This window comes from Crocuta crocuta, unplaced genomic scaffold (assembly GCF_008692635.1).
Source record: "Crocuta crocuta isolate KB4526 unplaced genomic scaffold, BGI_CrCroc_1.0 scaffold303, whole genome shotgun sequence".
NCBI classification, from domain to species: domain Eukaryota; kingdom Metazoa; phylum Chordata; class Mammalia; order Carnivora; family Hyaenidae; genus Crocuta; species Crocuta crocuta.
In genome coordinates this window covers 1,063,483-1,087,595 of record NW_027528276.1, presented here as the reverse complement: position 1 = coordinate 1,087,595, position 24,113 = coordinate 1,063,483, and the positions used below count along the sequence as shown (strand labels likewise).

The 24,113-nt window shown below is 40.0% G+C and overlaps 2 protein-coding genes across 2 annotated transcripts in view; one reads left to right on the top strand and one right to left on the bottom strand.

Annotated features, from left to right (window-relative positions):
- Positions 1-6,794, bottom strand: part of LOC144222590 (protein argonaute-4) — a 30,563-nt gene extending 23,769 nt beyond the window's left edge. Inside the window, exons 1-5 of the mRNA XM_077753108.1 lie at positions 6,631-6,794; positions 2,829-2,949; positions 689-870; positions 364-500; positions 98-232 (exon numbers count right to left, since the gene is read on the bottom strand). Of these exons, the coding sequence (XP_077609234.1) occupies positions 98-232; positions 364-500; positions 689-870; positions 2,829-2,933 (559 nt within the window). The 5' untranslated portion in view covers positions 2,934-2,949; positions 6,631-6,794. The remainder of the gene's footprint in view (positions 1-97; positions 233-363; positions 501-688; positions 871-2,828; positions 2,950-6,630) is intronic.
- Positions 6,795-13,825: 7,031 nt separating this feature from the next.
- On the top strand, positions 13,826-20,725 carry LOC144222659 (uncharacterized). Its single transcript, XM_077753189.1, has 4 exons — positions 13,826-13,904; positions 15,547-15,926; positions 16,467-16,631; positions 19,360-20,725. The coding sequence occupies exons 1-4, from the start codon at positions 13,826-13,828 to the stop codon at positions 19,540-19,542; spliced, it is 807 nt and encodes a 268-aa protein (XP_077609315.1). The 3' UTR covers positions 19,543-20,725.
- Positions 20,726-24,113: the final 3,388 nt, after the last annotated feature.

Here is a 24,113-nt window from a genome sequence, read left to right as displayed (position 1 = left end):
GCTGGCCTGGAAACCCAAATGTGTCTGACTCCAAGACTACTCCTTCCACTGTGTCAAGCTGCATTTCTGAGATGACTACCACAATGCAAATACCTACCTCTGATTTCTTTGGTAAACTTGACACGTTGGGAATCTGTTAGAGGTTTGGTCTGTTCATTGATGTTCTGAATGTCTAAAACCTCACACATGAACTCAATGATAGGCTGAGCCCGGTAGAAAGCAGTCGCAGATACTAACAAACAGAGAGGAAGGATACTTAGCTTCGGGGAGAGGGAAAGCACCACAAAAAAAAAAAAAAGAAAAGAAAAAGAAAAAAAGAAAAAACAGACGAAAGGACAGAGTCAAAAGAGAATTCCACCATACCATCAATATTAAGCATCATGTTCCACATAGCAGGTCTCACAGACTGATGAAAGCCAAACCAAACCTCTCTGCCCCCTCCCAGAGGGTGGTAGTAACCTTCAGGAGGTGAGAAAAAAGAACGACCCACTGGAGTGTACCTGGAAAAATGAGTTTGCGTGTTTCACAATCAAAAACGTGAAAGGTCTTTCATTTCTCTCTCAATTTTATAAGAAACTTGAAACCAAGTTTGAACTGTGATTTATGCTGAAACCTATCAGTAGTTCTGATGCAACCTACCAAAAAACCCCTGACATTTGTGGGAAAGAACTCAAATGAAGGTACTAACCTCATGGAGGGAAGGTGTCTTGTGATAACATCAAGTGCTTGTACTGAGTCATCTGGGACTTCATTCAAGTGCCCAGCCAAAGCTTCTAAAAGCAACTGAAGGCTCACAACTGATACCCACTGAACAGACACTTTAAAGGTTTGGTCTTTACCCTCACCTGGAAGTGTCACTTCCATATCAACCTAAGGGAAAAAAAAAATCATATTTACATGTACCTATTTACAAAGGCTGAAAGAAAGATCCCAGGAATACTCAGTATAGTGTATGCATAAGGAGATTTAACATTAACATTTTCTGTAATTGCAAAACATTGGAAACAACCTAAGTCTCCATAAATAGGGGATAATTTAATATTGACTATTGTCCAAGTAATAGTTTGAAAATAAGGGTAATGCTACAACACGGATGAACTTTGAAAACATTATGCTAAGTGAAATAAGCCAGATACAAAGGGACAAATAATGTATGATTTCATATGTATGAGGTACCTAAAATAGTGAAGTTCGTAGAGGCAGGAAATAGAATAGTGGATACCAGAAACTAGAGGAAGAGGAGAGGGGAACTTAATGTTTAATGGGTACATACTTCCAGTATAGAATGATGAAAAAGTTTTGGAGATCAATAGTGGTCACGATTGTACAACAATGTGAATATGCTAAATGCCGTTGAATTGTACACCTAAAGATGGTTAATTAGAGCCACCTAGGTGGCTCAGACAGTTGAGCATCCGACTCTTGATTTTGGCTCAGGTCATGATCCCAGAGTCATGGGATCAAGCTCCACATCGGGCTCTATGCTGAGTGTGGAGCCCACTTAAGATTCTCTCTCTGTTCTCCTTCTGTCCCTCTCCTCCACTCTCTTTCTATCTCTGTCTCTCTCAAAAAAAAAAAAAAATGGTTAAGGGGGGCCTGGGTGGCTCAGTTGGTTGAGCATCTGACTTCGGTTCAGGTCATGATCTCGAAGTTCGTGGGTTCGAGCCCTGCGTTGGGCTCTGTGGTGTCAGCTCAGNCACTACAATAAAAAGAATTTGAATTTTAAAAAATAATAAAATATATAAATATAAAAAATGGAAGGATCTCCAAAACATTGCTTTTTTAAAATATTTATATATCTGTTTGTTTGTTTATTTATTTGGAGAGATCGTGAGTTGGGGAGGAGCAGAGAGGGAGAGAGAATTCCAAGCAGGCTCCACACTGTCAGCACAGGGCTCGATCCCACAAACTGCAAGATCATGACCTGAACTGAAATCAAGAGTTGGACACTTAAGTGACTGAGCCACCCAGGTATCCCTCCCAAACATATTGTTAAATGATAAAGCAAATCATAGAATGATATGCAAACAAACAAGGTTATACATAAACATATGCATAAATAGCTAATGTACATAAAAATATCTGAAAAAATACATACTAAACTATTAGAATAGTTTCTTCTAAAAAAGAAAATGGGATGAAGGGTGTAGGCAGGTGAGGAGGGTAGAAATCACAGTATTTCTAGATTGTGTAAGTAAACTCATAATGAGTATATATTTACATACTGCTTTTCTAATTTAAAAAATAAATTTGTAAAAAAGTTATTATGGTATTACAAATACTTTCATAATTTAGATAATTTTTAAATAACTTTCTAAAATTGATAAAGACTCCATCGTTTAGATTCAGGTAGCAAGTACTCTAGCAACGTGAAAAACTTGGAATGTATGTAAAGATGACAGAGTCAACCTAAATTCTAATGCTAATCTCATCTTCAATTATTGATTCACTAAGGGACAAGAGAATATGGACCCAATAACAAACCTATCAACACTATGTGAAACAACTCTAAGAATTAAGTTGTCACGGGGTGCCTGGGTGGCTCAGTTAGTTAAGCACCTGACTCTTGGTTTCAGCTCAGGTCATGGTCTCATGGTTCATGAGTTCAAGCTCCACATAGGGCTCTGCACTGACAGCATGGAGCCCACTTGGGATTCTCTCTCTCTCTCTCTCTCTCTCTCTCTGCCCCTTCCTCTCTCTCTGTCTCAGCATAAATAAACATTAAAAAAAAGAAAAGAAAAGAAATAAGTTGCCATTAGAAAGGGAAACATTCCTGTCCTATGTAAATGACCTAAGTCTAATATACATTTCTGGCTGTTAACACTTACCCTATCCCGTCCAATTGGCAGTGGATGTGCTGTGTACATGTTTCTTTTGCCATCATAGCCAGGCTGCCGGTCACCAAATATTTGCATCTTGAAGTGCCGCACCATTGTGTCTACTACCTCTCTTAACAGTAATGGAGAGAGTGGCAGTTAGCTTTGAGAAACGGTGAACAGTAAGGAAACTATCACCATACTTTAATTGAGTTCAAAAATATTTGGAAAAAGTAAGAGTCAAAGTTAGAATTGACTTCAGTAACTAAAAAATAGTTAACAATGGTCAACTAAAGAAAGGTAGCAGCAAGTGAGCAAAGGCAGCTATGAGATGATAAGAAAAGCAGGGAATAAAAAAGGAACATAAAATTTATGGCATCCTCTCAAACTCTTGCTTTTCACAATCCTCTCTGATGATAAATATAGCCTTATGAGAATAACCTATCTTTGGCATCTAAGTTTGGCAGGAATATTCATAACCGAACCACGATAAGTTTGTTAGCAACTAAACATCCTCATTCAAGTATTATGGTTTCAGGAAAGAGAGTAGGCAGAAATTCAGAAATCTGAGGACCAATAAATCTAAGATGTATCCTACTCCAAGGAGTAAGTCAACCCCTTTGCCAAATGCTTGTAATTTTTTATTCTGTATACTGTCTTGCTTTATTCCAAAGTGCTCCTGAGCAGTGTAGAGAAGTGTAAAATATCCTCATTCCATAAAGATTACCAATGTAGTTTCTTTCTTTTTAGAATGAAAGCCTTTCCCTCAATCAAGCGAGCATAGCTTTACTTCAGTGTTCTTGTATATATGCCAGACCACTCTGCATGCAGGTTCTAGTTACCTTGCAACTAGAGTATATGGTTTGAGATGGACAGATGAGTGTGTGAGCTTTTGGAATGCTAGAGTCAATGAAAGCTCTATATCTCACCAATGTCTAGTGAATGTTACATGTGGTAACTATATCTTAAAAGCCAAAACACATTACAACTAGCTAAGGCATTAATATTCTGCAAATAAAATCTGTGGCAAAAGACATAAACTCAATCATGCAACTGAAAACAATTGATGGAGAAATGCAGTATCATATATTACCAATTAAAAAAGTGAACTTAAGGGGCACCTGGGTGGCTCAGTTAGTTAAGCATCCAACTTTACTCAGGTCATGATCTTGCGGTTCGTGAGTTCGAGTCCCTCATTTAGTTCTGTGCTGACAGCTCAGAGCCTGGAGCCTGCTCAGATTCTGTCTCCCTCTCTCTCTGCTCCTCCCTCACTCATGCTCTGTCTCTCTCTGTCTCAAAAATAAATAAACACTAAAGAAAATTTTTTTAAAAAGCTAACTTTAGAACAATACATTTTCATATTAGAAGGGTAATTTCTCATCTTATATGCTTAAATGATAACCATAGTTTTACAGTAAAGAGATATTTTCACCTCTGTTCTCACTTAATCTTTGCAACAATTTGGTGAGAAAAGTAGGCCAATGATTATTGTCTTCATAGTAAATAGAAAAAAATATCACTTCACAGTAAATAGAAAAAAATCAGAATAGGCAAGTGATCTCACTGGTCACACAGTGAATAAGTAGCAGAGCTGCATGAACTTGGGCAAGTTATAAGAAACATATCTGTTTCTTTTCATTTGTAAAATTATGAGAATCATAATACCTACCTCAAAAGTTTGCTGTATTAAGTAAATAAATATACATAGAATATTTATCACAGTGCTTGTCACACAATAAGCCAACTTACTCTGGTGTGCTCATGGACAGGACTCCAAGGATCTTCCTCTCTTCTGAATTATCAGATTTGTCCTTTTTACTGGATTATTTCCTTCAGCATACAGATATGCTATAATTTCTCTCATCTTCAAAGAAATTAAACTTCCTTGACCTGACTTCCTCCCCATTTGAAAATCCCATTTTCTCTGTTCCCCTTTGTGTCAAAATCCCTTAAAGAAGTGGTCTCTAATTGCTCTTTCCCGGTCTGTCTTAAACCTTCTCCACTTCTCCACCAAAACTACTCATATCAAGGTCTCCAGTGGGCTCCACAATGCTAAATTCAGTGTTCCTTAAACATTAGATGATAAATTCTTCCAACTTAAAACACCTTCTTTCTTTGCCTCCTTGCTCTGCGCCGGTTTTCACCTATCCCAGTGGCCTCTCCATGCCAGCCTCTTGGCTAATACTTCCTCATCTCCCTAATTTTTAAATATTGGGGTGCTTAGAGTCTTCTTTTCTCTTACAGTCTTTTTTTTTTTCTCTAACTACATTCACTTCCCATATAATCTTACCCAGCTCATGGCTTTACTACCAATATGCTGATGACCAGCAATATGCTGATGGACCTGTCACCAGCCTGGACCTCTCTCCTGAATCCAACTTCATCTATTCGACTTCCTACTCAACATCTCCACTAGGATGTCTACTAGACATCTCAGCCCTAACATGCCCCAAACAGGTCTCCTGATCTGCTAGCCCTGTTGACTTCTCCCATAGTTTTCCCATTCCAACAAATGGCAACTCCATCTTTCCACTTGCACAGGACAAAAACCCTGGGATCAGTCATGACTCACGTCTTCACTCATATCCCATGTTCAATCCAAAAACTTATTAAAAATATCTTAGTTGCTCACCCCACCCCAATTCTTTGTTATCTTTCCCTGTTTTATTTTTCCTCATAGCACTTATCACCAACTAACATATAGTATGTTTTGTTTCCTTATTCATTTATTTTTGGTCTTCTCCCCTATTAGAATATAAGCTCCTCAAGGGTAGAAACTTTTGCCTGTTTTGTTCATGTTGTATTCCCAGAGCATAGAACAATACCTGGTACACAGTAAGCACTCAATAAAATATTCGTTGAATGGATTAATGGTAGCCATTAATACCATTTCTATTACAGTTGATTTTGGTTATATAATAGCCAAACAATTGTGGGCTTGCATGAGATTAAACTGTACCAGAAAGCCATATTATTATGTATAAAAAGAAAAAAATCCAGCAGCATAAAATATTGCACTCGACACCAAGCGCATTCTTAGAAAGCAAGGATCTTAACATGAAGGATTGCTTGAATATGATGGCATCAAAACAGAAAAAAGAAAAGTAGGTTTTCTTAGCATTTTAAAGATATCTACTATAGGACTATGTCTTCACACTTGGTAAATTCCTGCCATACAGACCAAAAGGCTTAAATCATCTCATCCAGACCCCTCTTGGGTAATGTTAGAATTAAACAGAATTTCTCTCTGAATTTACTTTTTTCAATACTCCAAGATGATTCTTCTGTCTTTACACTTACATTTGTCTCATGTCCAATATCAATACTTAATAATAAAATTAATTTTCAGATAGTTATTTTTTTAAGATTTTATTTTTAAGTAATCTCTATATCTAATGTCAGGATCAAACTTGGTCTTGACTCTTAATCTTGAACCCTGAGATCAAGAGTCGTATGCTCTACCAACTGTGCCAGCCAGATGCCCCTGAACTTTCAGATAGTTCTAATTTCCCATACATACTAACGCTTCACCTATCTTTATTTTATTATTTGAATTTCTGCTACCATTGGACAATGAGAGTGACTTTCTCCTTCATTTGGTAAGTATTTACTGATTGGACAATAATGTATCCACACTCTGCTAGATTCTGTGGAGTATAACCAAGTATGAGACAACAAAGCTGCTATCAAGAAACTTACCATCTTAGAGAAAAAAACAAAGCCTACATGTTGACAGAATTTAGAGAACAACATGATACATAATAAATAAATTATATACATTTAAATATAAAAATCTACTCTTTCTAAACCTTACCTGTTGACTCTACGAGGCCGTTTTTCTGGTTTAATATCCACATCATAGTGATACACATCTATTTTAGGAATCTGAACCTGAAAATGATTGGCCAGCAGTCGAATTGGTTTTCCAACAGTTCCAAGGCCAGGACGACGAGGTGGCTGAAACAGGCTGGACGGAGGTCCTGGAGAGATTGAAAGATGTTTGATGTGCTATTTGGTCATAAAGGATAATATTCCCTTCACGATCATGATGATGATGATAATAATAGACATAATTATTGAGATATTATTATTCACTGAACATACTCTATTGTGGTATCTATTAACCTCAGGTTTCTAGATTTCTAAATGTTTTGCCATGTTGCTATCATTTTGAATATGGGGGACATCAAAATTACATAGACAGTATGATGGACTCCTCTCAGATGTAGGCTACTATATAAAACCTCCTATGGACTTCAGTAGATCTATAGGTATACTTACAGAATTATGTGTATTTTTTTAAAAAGATTTTATTTTTAAGTAATCTCTGCACCCAATGTGGGGTTTGACTTTACAACCCTGAGATCAATAGTTGCATGCTCTATATTTGCACGTATAGGAGGATTAGGAGGAACTTAATGGAGGACCATGGGTGAGAAGGGGTAAAATACTGGGGGAGAGGGAGGGAGGCAAACCATGAGAGACTCTTGAATGCTGAGAACAAACTGAGGGCAGATGGAGTGGGGGGGGGAGGGGAAGGAGGGTGATGGGCATGGAGGAGGGCACTTGTGGGGATGAGCACTGGGTGTTATATGGAAACCAACTTGACAATAAACTATTAAAAAAAAAGAGTTGCATGCTCTACAGACTGAGTCAGCATTTTAAAATTATATGCATTTTAAAATAAAACCATCCCTAAACTCTAGGGACCGTCACCATGTTCAGGCTGGAGATGATCCATCCTCCACAAAAGCCTTTATTCTTATAGTTTCTATAGACAGGAGGAGATTAACAACAGCTACATTTATTAATTCACTTGGTAATTTAGATACTGAAACAATACTAACTATGTTAGACTTTATAACCTAGTGTTTTTAGAATCTGGACAATGTTTAATTGCTTGATCATAATGTCTACTTTATTAATTTATTACATGTCAACATACACTGAAGATTTAGGAAAAAGGGCAGGGGGTAGGGATATAGCTAAATATCCTACAATGCACAGAACAGCCCCTACAACAAAGAAGTATCCATCCAAAATATCAATAGTGCTGAGCGTGAGAAGCCCTGGTCTAGACACAGCAGTCAATCCAAATTATTCCATTGACAGTTTATAAAATATTCCACAAATAGAAAAGATTCTATAAGCTAAAGAAATTGCATATTTTCTTCCCTTCTCAAAAGTTTAATGTATATTATTGTATTTAATTCTCTAATGAGTTTTATAATAAATAACTTTAGTCATTTACCCAACTTATTTTTCCCCCAAACTCTCTCCCTCTCTCTGTTTTTAAAATCAAATATTTATCAATATTCAGGAGAGAAGGATTTGAAGAAACACAGACTGGGTAATATTTGTCTATAGAAAACCTTACTTCTTTTTGATGATAATGTCAAGTAGACACTGGCCTAAAAAATAAACATCTTTTCAGTTACAAATAGGTGTTGAGTAAAGTGGGCTGTGATTACAATGGAAAATTACAACAGGTTGTTATTGCCAAGGCATTTTGCCAAGAACAAAGACAACTCACTAAGGAGAGAAAATTTTGAAGCAAGATGCAATTTTGGTTCAACATCACTTAGGAAAATCAAAGCAAACCTTTTAAAGAAATGTGTGTTGACAGATCTCCATATACCAAATTTTAAAGTATTGAAAATCTTCTCATAGGTTAAATTTATGGTTTATTCTTCCTCTAAATTCTACTCTTTCAAAACTCAGGTTAGTTGTGACTTCCTTTGGAAAGACCTTCTGGAAGGCTTCCAGACTGGAAGATGCATCCTTGGTGTACACAAGACCCTCTGTATAAGGGAGTACATAGCACAAGTACATAGAAAGAACGTGTTAAATTACTGTGTTGGCCATTGGACTGTAAATTCTTAGAAGAAATGGACCTCCAGTTCACTGTTTCTTCCTCAATATCTAACTTAGTAACTACAGCACATTGTAAGAATTCAATAAATGTTGAATTGAACAGTATAGGCATAGCTCATTTAATTGCACTTTATTGTGCTTTGCAGATACTGCGTCCTTCACAAATTGAAGATTTGTGGCAACCCTGCACTGAACAAGGCTATTGGAGCTATTTTTCTAGCCACAGCACTTGATCACTTCATGTCTCTGTGTCACATTTTGGTCATTCTCACAACATTTGAAACTTTTTCATTATTATTATATTTGTTATGGTGATCTGTGATCAGTGATCATTGAGTTGATATTGTAATGGTTTTGAGGTACCACAAACTTTACCCATATGCGATAGCAAAGTTAGTGCTCACTTCGGCAGCACATATACTAAAAAATAAGATAGCAAAGTTAATCCATAAATGTGTTCTGACTGCTCCACTCACTGGCCATTCCCTTCTCTCTTCCTGAGCTTCCCTATTCCCTGAGACAATACTGAAAGTAGACCAATTAATAACCCTACAATGGCCTCTAAGTGTTCAAGTGAAAGGAAGAGTCCCACATCTCTCACTTTCAATCAAAAGCTAGAAATGATTAAGCTAAGTGAGGAAGGCAGGTCAAAAGCCAAGATAGGCCGAAAGTAGGCCTCTTGTGCCAGTCAGTCAAGTTGTGAATACAATGGAAAAGTTCCTGAAGGAAATTAAAAGTGCTGCTTCAGTGAACATGTAAATGTCAAGAAAGCAAAACAACCTTATTGCTTATATGGAGAATGTCTTAGTGGTCTGGATAGAAGATCAAAACAGGGATGCCTGGGTGGTTCAATCTATTAGGTGTCTGACTTCAGTTCAGGTCATGGTCTCACCATTTGTGAGATCAAGCCCCGTGTGGGGCTCTGCACTGACAGTGTGGAGCATGCTTGGGATCCTCTCTCTCTGCCCCTCCCCAACTATGTGCGCTCTCTCTCTTAAAATAAATAAATAAATAAACTTAAAAATATATATATATCAAAACAGACACAAAATTTCCTTAAGCCACAGCCTAATCCAGAGCAAGGCCCTAACTCTATTCAATTCTGTGAAGGCTGAGAGAGGGGAGGAAGTTGCAGAAGAAAAGTCTGAAGCTAGGAGAGGTTGGTTCATGAGGCTTAAGGAACCAAACCATCTCCTTAACATAAATATGCAAGGTGATGCAACAAGTGCTGATGTAGAAGGTGCAGCAGTTATCCAGAAGATCCAGCGAAGATTAAATAAAGATGGCTACAGATTTTCTGTGTAGATGAAACAGCCTTATACTGGAAAAAGATGCCATGTAGGACCTACATAGCTAGAGAGAATAAGTCAATACCTGGCTTTGAAACTTCAAAGGACAGATGGATTCTTGTTAATGGCTAATGCAGCTGATGACTTTAAGTTGAAGCCAATGCTCATTTACCAATATAAAAATCCTAGGGCCCTTAAGAATGATAAGATAAGAACTACTCTGCCTCTGTTTCATTAATGAAACAACAAAGCCTGGATGACAACACATTTGTTTATAATGTGGCTTATTAAATATTTTAAGCCCACTGTTGAGATTTACTACTCAAACAAAAAGTTTTCTTCCAAAGATTACTGCTCATTGACAATGCACCTGATCACTAAGAGCTCTGACAGCCATATACAACAGGATTAATGCTGCTTTCATGCCTCCTAACACAACATCCTTTCTGCAGCCCATAAATCAAGGAGTAATTTTGACTTTCAAGATTTATTATTTGAGAAACACATTTTGTAAAGCCATGGTTGTCATAGATAGTGATTCCTCTGATAGATCTGGGCAAAGTAAATTGAAAACTCTCTGGAAAGGATTCACCATTCTCATGGGGTGCCTGGGTGGCTCAGTTGGTTGAGCATCGGACTTCGGCTCAGGTCATGATCTCACAGTTCGTGGGTTCAAGCCCCGCGTCGGGCTCTGTGCTGATAAATAGCTCAGAGCCTGAGCTTGTTTCAGATTATGTATCTCCCTCTCTCTCTGAACCTCCCCTGCTCATGCTGTCTGTCTGTCTCTCTCAGAAATGAATTTAAAAAAACATTAAAAAAAAAAAAAGGAAAGGATTTACCATTCTTGATCATGAAGAACATCCATGATTCATGGAAGTGGTCAAAAAATCAACACTAACAGGAGTTTGAAAGAAGTTGATTCTAACCCTCATGGATGACTCTGAGCAGTTTGAAGGCTTCAGTTGAAGGAAGTAGCTGCAGATGTGGTGGAAATAGCAAGAGAACTAGAATGAGAAGTGGTGATGTGGCTTATCCACAGATGTGGTTAAATTGCTACAATCTCATGAAAAAACCTGAATGGATGAGGAAGGGGTTGCTTCTATAGATGAACAAAGAGGGGAGCCTGGGTGGCTCGGTCAGTTAAGCATCGGACTCTTGATTTTGGCTCAGGTCATAATCTTGCAGTTTGTGAGTTTGAGCCTTGTGTAGGGCTCTGTGCTGACAGCCTGAGGCCAGCTTGGGATTCTCTTTCTCTCCCTCTCTGCCCCTGTCCCCGGCTCTTCTTTCTCTCTCAAAATAATAAAAAAATATTTTTAAAAACTAGATGAACAGAGAAAGTGATTTCTTGAGATGAAATCTACTCCTGGTGAAAGTGTGAAGATTGTTGAAATTACAACAAAGGATTTAGAATATATGAATTTAGTTGATAAAGCAGTGGCGGGATTTGATAGACTCCAATTGGAAAGAAGTTCTATTATAGGTAAATTGCTATCAAACATCACTGCATGCTACAGAGAAATCATTTGTGAAGAGTCAATTCATGTGGCAAACTTCATCATTGTCTTATTTTAAGAAGTTGCCATAGCCACGCCTAACTTCAGCAACATCACCCTTATCTGTCAGCAGCCATCAACATCAAGGCAAGACCTCGCACCAGCAAAAAGATAACGACTCACTGCAAGCTCAGATGATGGTTAGTATTTTTTAGCAATAAAGTATTTTTTAATTAAGGCATGTACTTTTTTAAGACATAATGCTATTGCACACTTAGACTACAGTGTAGTGTAAACATGACTTTTATATGCACTGGGAAACCAAATAAATCTTTTGACTTCCTTTATTGTGGTGGCCTGGAACTGAACCTGTAATATCTCCAAAGTATGCCTGTACCAATCACCTTTGTAGCAGCTCTAGATAGAAACCAAACAGAAACCCAGTCATTCCTAAAACACAGGAATTGACTATTATTTTTCATTAAAGCAACATATACAGTACATAATTTATACTAAAAATATTGCTTGGAGTTGAGTTCCACTTCTGGCATAGAAGGGAAATACTCTAGGGCACCTGGGTGGCTCAATTAGTTAAGCATCTCACTTAGGCTCAGGTCATGATCTCACGATTCGTGAGTTCAAGCCCTACCAGCTGTGCTGGCAGCTCAGCGCCTGGAACCTGCTTCAGATTCTGTGTCTCCCTCTCTCTCTGCTTCTCCTCTTCTCATGCCTTCTCTCTCTCTCTGTCTCTCTCTCAAAAATAAATAAAAATAGGGGCGCCTGGGTGGCTTAGTCGGTTAAGCATCCGACTTTCGCTTAGGTCATGATCTCGCGGTTCGTGGGTTCGTTCCCTGCGTCGGGCTCTGTGCTGACTGCCCGCTCAGAGCCTGGAGCCTGCTTCAGTCTGTGACTCCCTCTCTCTCTGACCCTCCCCTGTTCACGCTGTCTCTCCCTCTCTCTCCTAGAAATAAATAAAACATTTTAAAAAATAGTCCTTAAATAAATAAATGAATAAATAAAGTTTTTTAAAAAAAGAAGGGATATACTCTAGGTGTGGTAAGACATTTAAAAACAAGGTAAGAGATAAATAATAAATAATAAACAACAATAGTCATACTGAATTAACCCAATGAAATCACGGACAAGTCAGCCCTGCATATTCCAAGGTACATCGAGGCAATCATTGTATTATAAATCCAGCTTTATGATAGAAATTCAGAAACAGAATTTTGGAGCAAATGACTTGCCCAAGGACATGTGACTTTGATTTTTAAACTGTGACTAGAATTTAGGTTTCCTAATTCCCAGTCCAGCATTTTTTCTTCCTCAATGTACTTCACAATCCTGTGGTAGCTATACCTCTCTGAAACACTTGGTACCAAAATAGACAAAGGCAGAGGAAATGAAAGAAGTGGGGTTAATGAAGAAAGACAGATAGTGTGTTCCTTTCATTGGTAAGAGAGAAAAGCTAGGAGGTGAGTGGTCATTTCTTTGAATCAGCTTAGGAGATTTATTTAGAAAACTGTAATCTAAAATTTCCGAAAGCTGATTTCTTTAAATTTAGCAAACTAGTTACAAAGAGAATAAAGCACGGTGGCTATGGCAAAACCAAATTGTGTAGGTTTCAATCCTGGTTTTACCACTCCCTAATTGCATTGGGCCAGTTTTTTAGTTACTGTGTGCCTCAGTTTCCTCATCTATAAAATATGGGAAGTGTGGTAATAATAGCATCTATTTCATTAAGCAATTGTGAGGATCCTATCAGATAATGTATACATAAGGCTTAACACTGTACCTAAGAATAGTAAGTGCTCAATAAGTGTTAGCTGTTATGATTGTACTTGAATAACTGCTATAGTCAGTGCTCAAAGGTCCCTGGGCTTTATAATGGGAGTATCTCCAAAGTTTGGTGAGAAAGTCAGAAAATTACATCTTCTGAAAAAGAAACAAATATTACTCAACACAGATTAGATGAAGTCAGCCTTAAATGAAGAAGAGGGCAGGGCACCTGAGTGGCTCAGTGGGTTAAGTGTTGGACTTCAACTCAGGTCATGATCTCACAGTCGGAGGGTTCGAGCCTCATGTCGGGCTCTGTGCTGACAGCTCAGAGCCTAGAGCCTGCTTTGGATTCTGTGTCTCCCTCTCTCTCTAACCTCTTCTGCTCACTCTGCCTCTCTTTCTCTCTCAAAAATTGATAAACATTAAAAAATATTTTTTAAAATGAAGAAGAAGAGAGCAATAGACTAGGAGTCGGATGACCCAGACTCATCGGCATTTCACCTCTCAGCCTTAAGACCTTGATGAAGTCACTTAAGCTCTCTGAATCTCTTTACTCATCTGTAAAATGGGGCTAATGCCTGCCTCTCCTACCTCTCAGAGGATCAAAAATGAGCAAAGAGCTTATGAAAGCAGCTTCCAAACTGTAAAGCACTGTAAAAATAAACATTATTATTATAGCCAAAATAAATGGTAATCTGACTGAATATATTTCTAAGTTATTATTGCCAGAAACCAAAATGGGGTCAAGGGAGAGCACAGTAAGATTAAGAATGCTTCAGTGATTTTCAAGTGAGGAGGGCAGAAAGCACTAGACTGGGGTGTTTCAACAACTCTGAAATGCTTCTCTTGGTCCTAAAAGAGCCTGGATAAAATATCCCACAAGATTATCAGCTCCCTTTGCTCCAATTCTATGCTTAGCAAGCAGCTTATTATTAATTGGGTTTCCAAGATACTGTGACACCAGAAAAGGAGTGTGCTAGACAGCAGACAAGAAAATATTCCAGTCAATAGGAAAGATCTAAGTGACATTTTAATGTATTCATTTTTCTCTTTAAAATGTGATTGTTGAGAACTTTCCACAATCCTGAGTGAACTAGGTCTTCAAATCTGCAAAAGCTAAAACCAAGCAAAGAAACAAAGTCCCTAGACCATTCCTAACTCTACTGGGTTGATCTTTTCCATGAAATTCAGTTTGTACACAGTTACATAGGCTCTTCCAGCATCAGCTCATAAAATGCAACAGTTGTTTCAATTATGAATTACTAACCTGGAGGGAAGAAGAAACATTTGTGGAATATCTACAATGCATTAGTCTCCACAATAAGACTGCTCACATACATTATCTCATTTCATTCTCACAACAATCTTGCAGCACATAATTATTATTACCCTCATTTTATAGATGAGGAAATGAAAGTTCAAAGGAATTAAGTATTTTGCCCAAGGTTATACAACTATTAAGTTACTAGATTGGATTTGAACAGAAGTCTGTTACATTTCTAAAGACATGATCATGCTTTTAGCCCGGGGACATAGCTGAAGGAACCCAGCGTAATACTCAGATTGAGGTTTATCAAAATAATATTAATGCCACAAAACCAATTTATTTTTAAAAGGCATATGAAATTTGATTATGGGGGCCTTTAAAAAAATACTGTAAGCAGCCAAATAAGGTAGGGGTTAGTCATTCAGCTATGTAAACAGGTTCTAAGTAAACAAACCTGCCAAGTTTCCAAACTCAAAAGGCAAAGTGAATTTTCTATGCACTAAAAAAAATGAAATTCCCTACAATTAAATCTACTATGTAGATAGGGTTTGATATTGAAGTGAATTCTATCACAGCCTCTAAACCCTGCCCTACTCATCCGCGGCATTAGAAACCTGTTGTCGCTTGAGGTGGGAGCACCAGGTTCCCAGTCTGCAGCACATTTGTTACAACCTGGAACGGTTCCTTTAGTTTGGGCCAACTGGGGGAGATAAACTGAGGTCATTCATCAAGATGGGGAATTACAGTTTCCAAAGTACTTTCCCCTTCATTTGAGCCTCACAACCACCTATAACCCGGTTAGAAGAGAACTCAGGGCATTAAAGCTTGTGCTAGAACGGGCTCGCTGGTAACTCGCCTGTCACTAAAATGCTAGCCCTGATCACTCCGGGACTGTCGCACAGAGTAACAGAGGCATAAGACCATATTTCCCAAGACTTCAGAGCCTAGGAGAAAGAGAGGGTACTTTGCCCCTTGGCCTTTCGGGGTCATAAGAAGTGTTTGGGCGAAGTTCTTCTTCCTTATCTGAGGGCTCTGGACTGTCTACCAGGGCAAAAAAACCCACGGGTGTGGCCCCATTCTAAGAATACCCCTGGCAGTTCAAGGGGGTCCCTCCCGGTCCAGTTCAGGCCAGGCCTCAGCTGAGCACCTGGCACAGATCATTCCTTCTGAGGCCCAAACTGGACTGCCTCAACCCTGGAGCGCAGACCACTCCCACGAGGTTGGGTTAGGTCTCCACTCTACCTGGGGACCCGGATATCCATCCTGGGCCTGCCTGCCTCCCTTAGACCTCGGCTCGTCTCTCCAGGCTGGGGCGCGGCCTCCGCCCCCCGAGGCCCGTGTCAGCTCCCTCTGCCTTGTGCTGTGGGGCACGGATCCCCTGCCCCCACGCCTGACGGCCCGAACCCAGGTAAGCAAGGGCCGATGGGGGACACGCGNGTGTCGGATGCGCGCGCGCCCGCCCGCACTGCCCTGTAGTCCACGCTGCGAGGCCGGCAAAAGGCTGTGGGGGGCTTCGCGCGGTGGTCCCAGAGCCACCCGGCAAACAGTGCCCCGCAAAAGACCGGGATCCCAGAGCCCGCGGATACACAGACACAGTTCTCCACTTCTGTGGGTGGAAAGTGTCCTATGAGTCACGCCAGGCACCTCTACTCCTTCCTCTCCCCTCGGACCCCTTCTTTCTCCTCTGTCTCCTCTTTCTCCACCGTCCTGGGACAGAGAACACCACCAGGGTCAACACAGATGCAGTACTTTTCCTCCACTGCTTCATCCTAATCGCACTCCCGGTTGCCCTTCCCTCCCCATGCAGCCCGAAAGCACCCGGGAATGGGCCACGATGCATGATGCATTCTCATTCTCTTACTAATCCCCACCACAAGCACCTCTGGTCAGCAAGTCACCAGTCACTTCAGAAAGGCAAGTCTTGCTTTCTCCGTTGATTTCCTCTTAGCAGCCAAGAGCCAAAGGAGCTACACCGAGTCCGGGGCAACATGGCCAGGCCGGCAGGACCAGCGCCTTTGGGGCCTTTAGCTGGAACTTGGAGTTTGAGAGCACAGCACTACAGGCCAAGAAGCAGTTTCTCGTCAGCGGAATGAGGGAGCCTTCTGCTTGCCTGGTAAAGAGATGCAAAACGTATGTGCCGTCTTAGCTTGCTAGGGCTGCCATCAAAAAATACCACAGACTGAGTGGTTTAAACAACAGAAATTAATTTTCTCCCAGTTGTGGAGGCTGGACATCCAGGATCAAGGGTTGGTTTCTTCTGAGATCTCTTTTTTTGCTTGTTGGACAAGCCTTTTCTCGTTGTCTTCACATGATCTTCCCTCTGTACGTGTCTATGTCAAAATGCCTTCTTACTATAAGGGCACCAGTTGTGCTGGATAAGGGTCCAATTTAAAGACTTCGTTTTAACTTAATTACCACTTTAGAGACCTTTTCTCCAAATAGTCACATTCTGAGATAGTGGGGGCAAGGATTTCAACATATGAATTTTGAGGGGAACTTGAGTCAGCCCATAACATGTAAAATGAGATATTCATTTGAGCACCTACCATGTGCAGCCAGACAACCAGGTAATCATTGCATGTAATGATTAAAAATGTTCGGGGCACACCATGGCCAGGCACTGTATTATGGACTTCACGTATCATTTAATCTTCACAACCACCTTTAAAGTAGGTATTTTTAAGGAAGGTAGTTGTACAGATGAGGAAACTGAAGCTCAGGGAAGCTAAGGAAGTCAGTCTCTGCGTTATATGATGTGGCAGTGATGGATGGAAAAATTGGAATTCTAAATTCTGCATTCCAGCTCTGGCTGGTTCCATTCCTGACAGGCTGTGGAAGTGGGACTTTACAATAGCTGAATAGCTGATAGTGTGCGCATTCCAGTTTCTTTCCATAGCACCATGCTACCTCTCTGCTAAACCAGATATTAAATGGAAACAATAATAGGGGACAGCAAGTTTGAAAAGGAGGAAGTATTCACTAAATGAGCAGCCTGGTTTACAACTAAGAGAGTAAGAAAAGCCGACTAGAGGTCAGTCAATCTTTGAGTTAAAGCTAATAGCTTCCCTCCCTCCCTTCTCCACTCCAGGCTAAATTCATCCCACAGTTTAAACAGTGGTGGTGGCTTCCAGCTTGAGTTGAAGCTGACTTTCCCTCTTGCACTTCCTAACAAATTTCCCCCACATTCTATTTGGTACCCTGAGCAAAGACAATATAGCTTGTTTCCTGTACCGAAAATAGCCTTAGAAACCTAAGTATGAAATGTATTGACCCTGTAGTTTTGGTTGGAACTGCAGAACCTCAATCCCTGTGTCTCAGTCTGTCATTCTTGACCGCTCTGATCATCTACATTCTCATTTGCAAAGTCACTCTAACACCCACTGGCCCCTTTCCCAAGACCCTTCTGACTGAGCCCTCCCACACCAAAGGCCTGTAGTCAGTAACTCCCCTGAGCCTTGGCCTGTTCAGCAAGCCCTTCCTCCACTTCCTGCTGTGGCTGAGAAGAAGCCAGGCCCCAAAATACCACTTCCCTCTCAGCTCTTTCTGATGGTGGTTGCTCATTCTCCCGCACCCCACACAGGACACGGTGGGGGGTGGGTAGAGAATTAGTAATATATTTGCCCCCATTACCCCAAACCTTGAATTCTCATTCTTATATTAAAACCACTTGCGGGGCACCTGGGTGGCTCAGTCAGTTAAGTGTCTGACTCTTGATTTTGGCTCAGGTCATGGTCTCACGGTTCAAGGGATCGTGTCGGGCTTCAGATTCTCTCTCTCTCTCTCTCAATAAGTAAAATAGTAAATAAATAAATATTTTAAAAACAAAACAAAGAAACTTGCCATCTGGCCTAACCACCACAGGCTCTCCCTTGGTGGTATAATTAATTGAGCCGCTGGTCTTATGTTCAGTCCAGGCTTAGCTCCCATTATTATAAATCCTTGAAGTCAGGGCTTATGCCTTATTTGGGTATTCATGTTTGTGTTTCTGTTGCCTAACACATTATCTGGCACCAAGTGCCTGCTCAGGGAAATTTATGGGGTGAATGAATGAATGATCAAGTAATGTATAAACATCAGGAACTAGAAATTCCAATGGAGGGGCCTCGATGAAAAACTCTGAGTGACCTTCCAGCTTCTTCAGAGCACAGATTTTCAAATCGGATGACTCTGGGTTCAAATCTCAGTTCAACAACATACTAGCTCCAAGTACCTGGGACAAGTCCCGTCACCTACTGCTAAAGGAGTCAGTAAGGAAGAAGTTAAATCATATATGTGCATGTTCCTGTGTGTCTGGCACAGAGTAAGTACCCAGTAGTCACCAATGTTTTCCTCCCTTCCCTCCTTCCCTAGCCCCCAACCCCTGCTCAGCTAAAAGCTGCTTCTCTGCCACTCTCTTGCTATCCTTTGAGAGACAGAGAACCCAAGATCTCAGCTCAGTCCAATAGAGGGGAGCAGAACTGTCAGGGACTGATAGTATGTTAACACATCCTGTATGTGAGCCACCAGAGGACAGGGACTTGGCTCACCCATCCGGGGGTGAGAGCCAGAACACGCTCACTCAAGGTTTATGAATGGAACCAAACCTCTCAAATGTGTCAATGCTCCCCTGAGACCACATAGAGCCAGAGGGAGCCTCCCTAGTGGACACTGTACCAGAAGGCAGGACCCCAGCCCACAGCGCTGTTTCTGACACTCCAACCCTTGTCTGGGCCCCTGCTCGCTTTTGATGTTTTGATTCCTGGCTTTCCTCGCAGAAACACTCCGCAAGTCTGGAACTTAGAAGTTGGGGAGGAGCTTCTTGGCAATTGATCAAGGGCTTTCACTCTTTTTTTTTTTTTAAGCTGGGGAACCCCTTATTCAAACAAAAATCTCAAGTGGGACTGAAGTGGAGCCACTTGGCTGAGGAGAGGACCCTGCACCGGACACTGCTTGCCAAGAGACACCACCTGGCGTCCAAATGGAATTTCTGCCCACCTGCTCCTACTCCACTGGCAGCCTTTTGCATTTTTTTTTTACTGGAATAAAATTCACATACTATAAAATTTGCCATATTACAGTGTAAATTTCAGTGGTTTTTAGTGTATTCACAAGGTTGTGCAATCATCCCCACTAATTCCAGCACATTTTCATCATCCAAAAAGAAACCCTGTATCCGTTAGGAGTCACTCCCCCTTCCTTCCTCTTCTCAGCCCCTGGAAACCACTAATTTACTTCCTGTCTATGTATTTACCTGTTCTGGACATTGCATATAAATGGAATCACACAATATGTGCGTTTTTGAATCTAGTTTCTTTCACATACCATAGTGTTTTCAAGGTTTATCCATGTATCAGTACTTCATTGCTTTTAAGGCAAATCTGTATTTCAAAGAACCTTTCTCTGCAGCAGATTTTGCACAATTACACTTGAAAATTGGCAGCTCAACTTTTTTGTTAGCTTTTTTGGCAGCTCAATAGGAAAGTTCAACTTTTTTTCCCCACATAAACTGCTCGCTTATTACCATCGGTACTGCAGCATAACAGCTTCCAAGAGATATGCTGAGCTGCATGGATGTGGCAGAATGAGGCAAGGCTCAGGTGCATGGATGGTGGGCTGTTTCTTCCACCTGTTCTTGTAGCAGTCCCACTTGGCTGAGAAGCCCTGGATCGGACTGACCTTCATGCTGAGCATCCGAAAACAACATTGTAAGCATGGTCGTACTGGAAATTTTGGCAAGACTTTTACTCAGTACCTAGATGTGTATAAATGTACATAAGACAAACCTAGTAAGCATGACCTGGGGAAATGGTCAGAAGTTGTATTGTGTTTTTGGCCTTGAGAGTAACAAGCGACTAGAATCTGCCATGGCAGCAGGCTTTAAAAAGACCCTTAAAAAGACACCGTCTCGACTGTGGTGTAGCACCAGCCAGTTCTCTGTACATTTGCTAGCTTGTAGTTTTCTAAGACTGAGTAAACTTCTTATTTTTAGAAAGTGGAGGTCAGGTTTGTAACTTTCCTTGTACTTAATTGGGTAATGGTCTTTTCCACAAACCACTATCTACTTTGTGAACTGTTAGTCATCTTTTATTTGGTAAATTATGAAGTGGTGTAAATTTGTACAGTTCATGTATATTGATTGTGGCAAAGTTGGAAAGATTTCTGTATTTTGGATGGGAAATTTTTCTTCTCTTTATAATAAATTGTTTCTTATCTTGGCATTAAAAAATACTTCACTGCTTTTAAAGCTGATTAATATTCCATTGTATGTATGCACCGTATTTTGTTGATCCATTCATCAGTTGAGGGACATTTGGATTGTTTTCATTTTTTGGCTATAATAATGCTTCTGTGAACACCTGTTACAAGTTCTTATATGGATACATATAAGTTTTGTGTAAATATGTAAGTTTTCAATTCTTCTGGGAGTAGAATTGCTGGGTTATATGGTAACTGTATATTTAACTATTTGAGGAAATGTTTTCCACAGTGGCTACACTATTTTCTATTCCCATCAGCAATAAGTGAGAGCTCTAATTTCTCCACATTCTTGCCAATATTTGTTATTTTCATATTTAAAAAATTATACCTATCCTTGTGGGTAGAAAGTGGTATCTCATTGTGTATTTGGTTTGCATTTCCCTAAGGGGTGATGGCATTGAGCATCTACTTATGTGTTTATTGGCCATTTGTATAACTTCTTTGGAGAAATGTTAATTCAAATCTTCTGTCCTTTTTATTTATTTTTATTTTTAAAATTTTTTATAGTTTATTTTTGAGACAGAGAGAGGCAGAGCATGAGTGGGGGAGGGGCTGAGAGAGAGGGAGACACAGAATCCGAAGCAGTCTCCAGGCTCTGAGTTATCAGCTCAGAGCCTGATGTGGGTCTGGAATCCCCAAACTGCAACACCATAACCCCAGCTGAAGTTGGGCGCTCAACTGACTGAGCCATCCAGGCACCCCAAAAATTGTTACTCTAAAAAAGACTTTTCTAATGCCTAGACTTATCCAAAGGGAGGGGTTTTCAGGAAGTAGTGAGCTCCAGGCTCTGAGAGTATTGAAGCAAGTTTTAAATGATGAAAAGTTAAGATCAGATGACTTTTGTGTTTCTTTAGAGTCTATTAAGTTACTATGAAAATATTCATTGACTTATACGTTACTGAGGTTTTTTTTAAGCTTCCTTATTTATTTATTTTGAGAGAGAGAGAAAGCATGAGTCTGGGGAAGCACAGAGAGAGAGGGGGAGAAAGAGAATCCAAAGCAGGCTCTGTACTGTCAGTGCAGAGACCGATGCAGGGCTCAAACTCATGAACTATGAGATCATGACCTGAGCTGAAGTTGGACACTTAACTGACTCAGCCACCCAAGTGCCCCAACTTACATGTTACTGAGTTTTTCAGCAACTATTTATTATTTGCCACGTGCCAAACCCTAGGTAGGCTAGGTAATGGGGACACAAGGATGAGCCAGAATGGCGGGGTTCCTCTCCTCATGCAGCTCATAGTCTAGAAGTGAGACTAACAATAAAAAGAAAATAAACCAAAAGAATAAGATAATTACAAATCATTAAGAGAGTTGTAGAATAAATAAAGAAAATGAGATATGGGGGGGATCATTTTGGAGAAAGGAGGAAATGATAGCCTCTCTGATATAGTGACATTTGAGCTGAGAACTTGTGGTTTTAAAACATGGCCACAAATGCTTTGACCTTTCACCCATTAAGAGTTGGAGTCTGTGTCCCCTCCCTTTGAATATGAGTGGGCTTGTGACCACTTTGACCAACAGAGAATTGCAGAATTGATGCTATGTGGCTTCCATAGTTAGGTCATAAGAGGTCATGCAGTTTGTACCTTGAGCTGCTATACAAGAAGTCTGACTACCCTGAGGCCATCATGTTGGAGAGGCCATGTATAGGTGTTCCAGTTGACTGTCCCAGCTAACACCAGCTTTCCAGCTATTTCTGCTGAAGTGCCAGACATATAAGTAAAAAAGCCTCCAGATGATTCCAGCTACTAGCCATTTGAGTCACTCCTATCTATTTGAGTCTTGATAGATGAGGCTCCAGATGTTACAGAATAGAGACAGCTATTTCCACTATTATATCTTTTTTCATAAAATAAATTTTGTGTCCAATGTGGGGCTTGAACTCATGACTCTGAGATCAAGAGTTGCATGCTATACTGACTGAGCCAGCCAGGGGCCCTCCACTATTATTTTTCTGAATTCTTGACCCACAGAATTCATGAGCATAATAAAATGGTTGTCTTTTTTTTTTTTAATTGGGATAGAATTGACATAGAACATTATATTCGTTTTAGGTTTACAACATGCTTTTAATATTTGTGTATATTGTGGGTCACCTAGGTGTCTCAGTCAATTAAGCATCCGACTTTGGCTCAGGTCATGATCTCATGGTTCATGGTTTGAGCCCCACATTGAGTTCTGTGCTGACAGCTCAGAGCCTGGAGCCTGTTTCAGATTCTGTGTCTCCCTCTCTCTCTGCCCCTCCCCAACTTGTGCTCTCTGTCTCAAAAATAAATAAAACAAAAAAAATTTTTTTAAATATTTGTATATATTGCAAAATAATCACCACAATAAGTCTAGTTAAAATCTATGGCCACACATTGTTACAATTTTTTTTCTTGTGGTGAGAACTTTTAAGATCTACTGTCTTAACAACTTTCAAATATGCAGTATAATGTTATTTGTTATTTATTTGTTTGTTTTATTTGAGAGAGAGCACATGCACACAAGCAAAGAGAGAGAGAGAGAGAGAGAGAGAGAGAGAGAATCTTAAGCAGGCTCCATGATCTCATGACACTGGGATCATGACCTGAGCCGAAATCAAGAGTCAGACATTCAACTGACTGAGCCACCCAGGTGCCCCTAAATACACAGTATAATATTATTAACTGTAATCGCCATGCTGTACACTATATCCTCAGGAATTATTTATTTTATAAATGGAAGTTTGATCCTTTTGACCCCCTTTACCCATTTCACACTCCTCTCCCAACTCTTGCCTCTGGCAAACACCAGTATATCTATTCTCTGTATCTAGAGTTTCTTGTTTTTGTTTGTCTGTCTGTTTTAGATTGCACATATAAGTGAAATCATACAGTATTTGTTTTTCTGACTTATTTCACTTAGCATAATGTACTCAAGGTCCATCTATGTTATCGCAAATAGCAAGATTTTTTATGGGCTGAATAATATTCCACTCTATATATATACAACACATTTTCTTTATTCATTCATCCATCGTGGACACTTAGATTGCTTCCATGTCTTGATGATGGTAAATAATGCTGCAATGAATGTTAGGTATCTGTGCATATATCTTTTTGAGTTAGCATTTCATTTCCTTCAGATAAATATCCAAAAGTGGGTTTGCTGGATCATATGATACTTCTATTTTTAATTTGTTGAGGAACCTCGTTGCTGCTTTCCACAGTGGCTGCACCAATTTGCATTCCCACAACAGTGCACAAAGTCCTCACCAACATTTGTTATGAAATGGTTGTTTCATTATGCCATTAACTTTTGGGGTGATTTGATACCCACAATAGATAACTATAGTAGCAACAGATAAGTCTGTTTTCCTTTCCTTTCCCAGTTC

Coding starts and splice junctions, on each gene's coding strand:
- LOC144222659 (XM_077753189.1), top strand. CDS start 13,826: ATGCCTGCCTCTCCTACCTCTCAGAGGATCAAAAATGAGCAAAGAGCT. Junction 15,927..16,466: donor GCCTGACGGCCCGAACCCAG/GTAAGCAAGGGC, acceptor ATTTCCTCTTAG/CAGCCAAGAGCCAAAGGAGC. Junction 16,632..19,359: donor GGGAGCCTTCTGCTTGCCTG/GTAAAGAGATGC, acceptor TTTTTTTTTAAG/CTGGGGAACCCCTTATTCAA.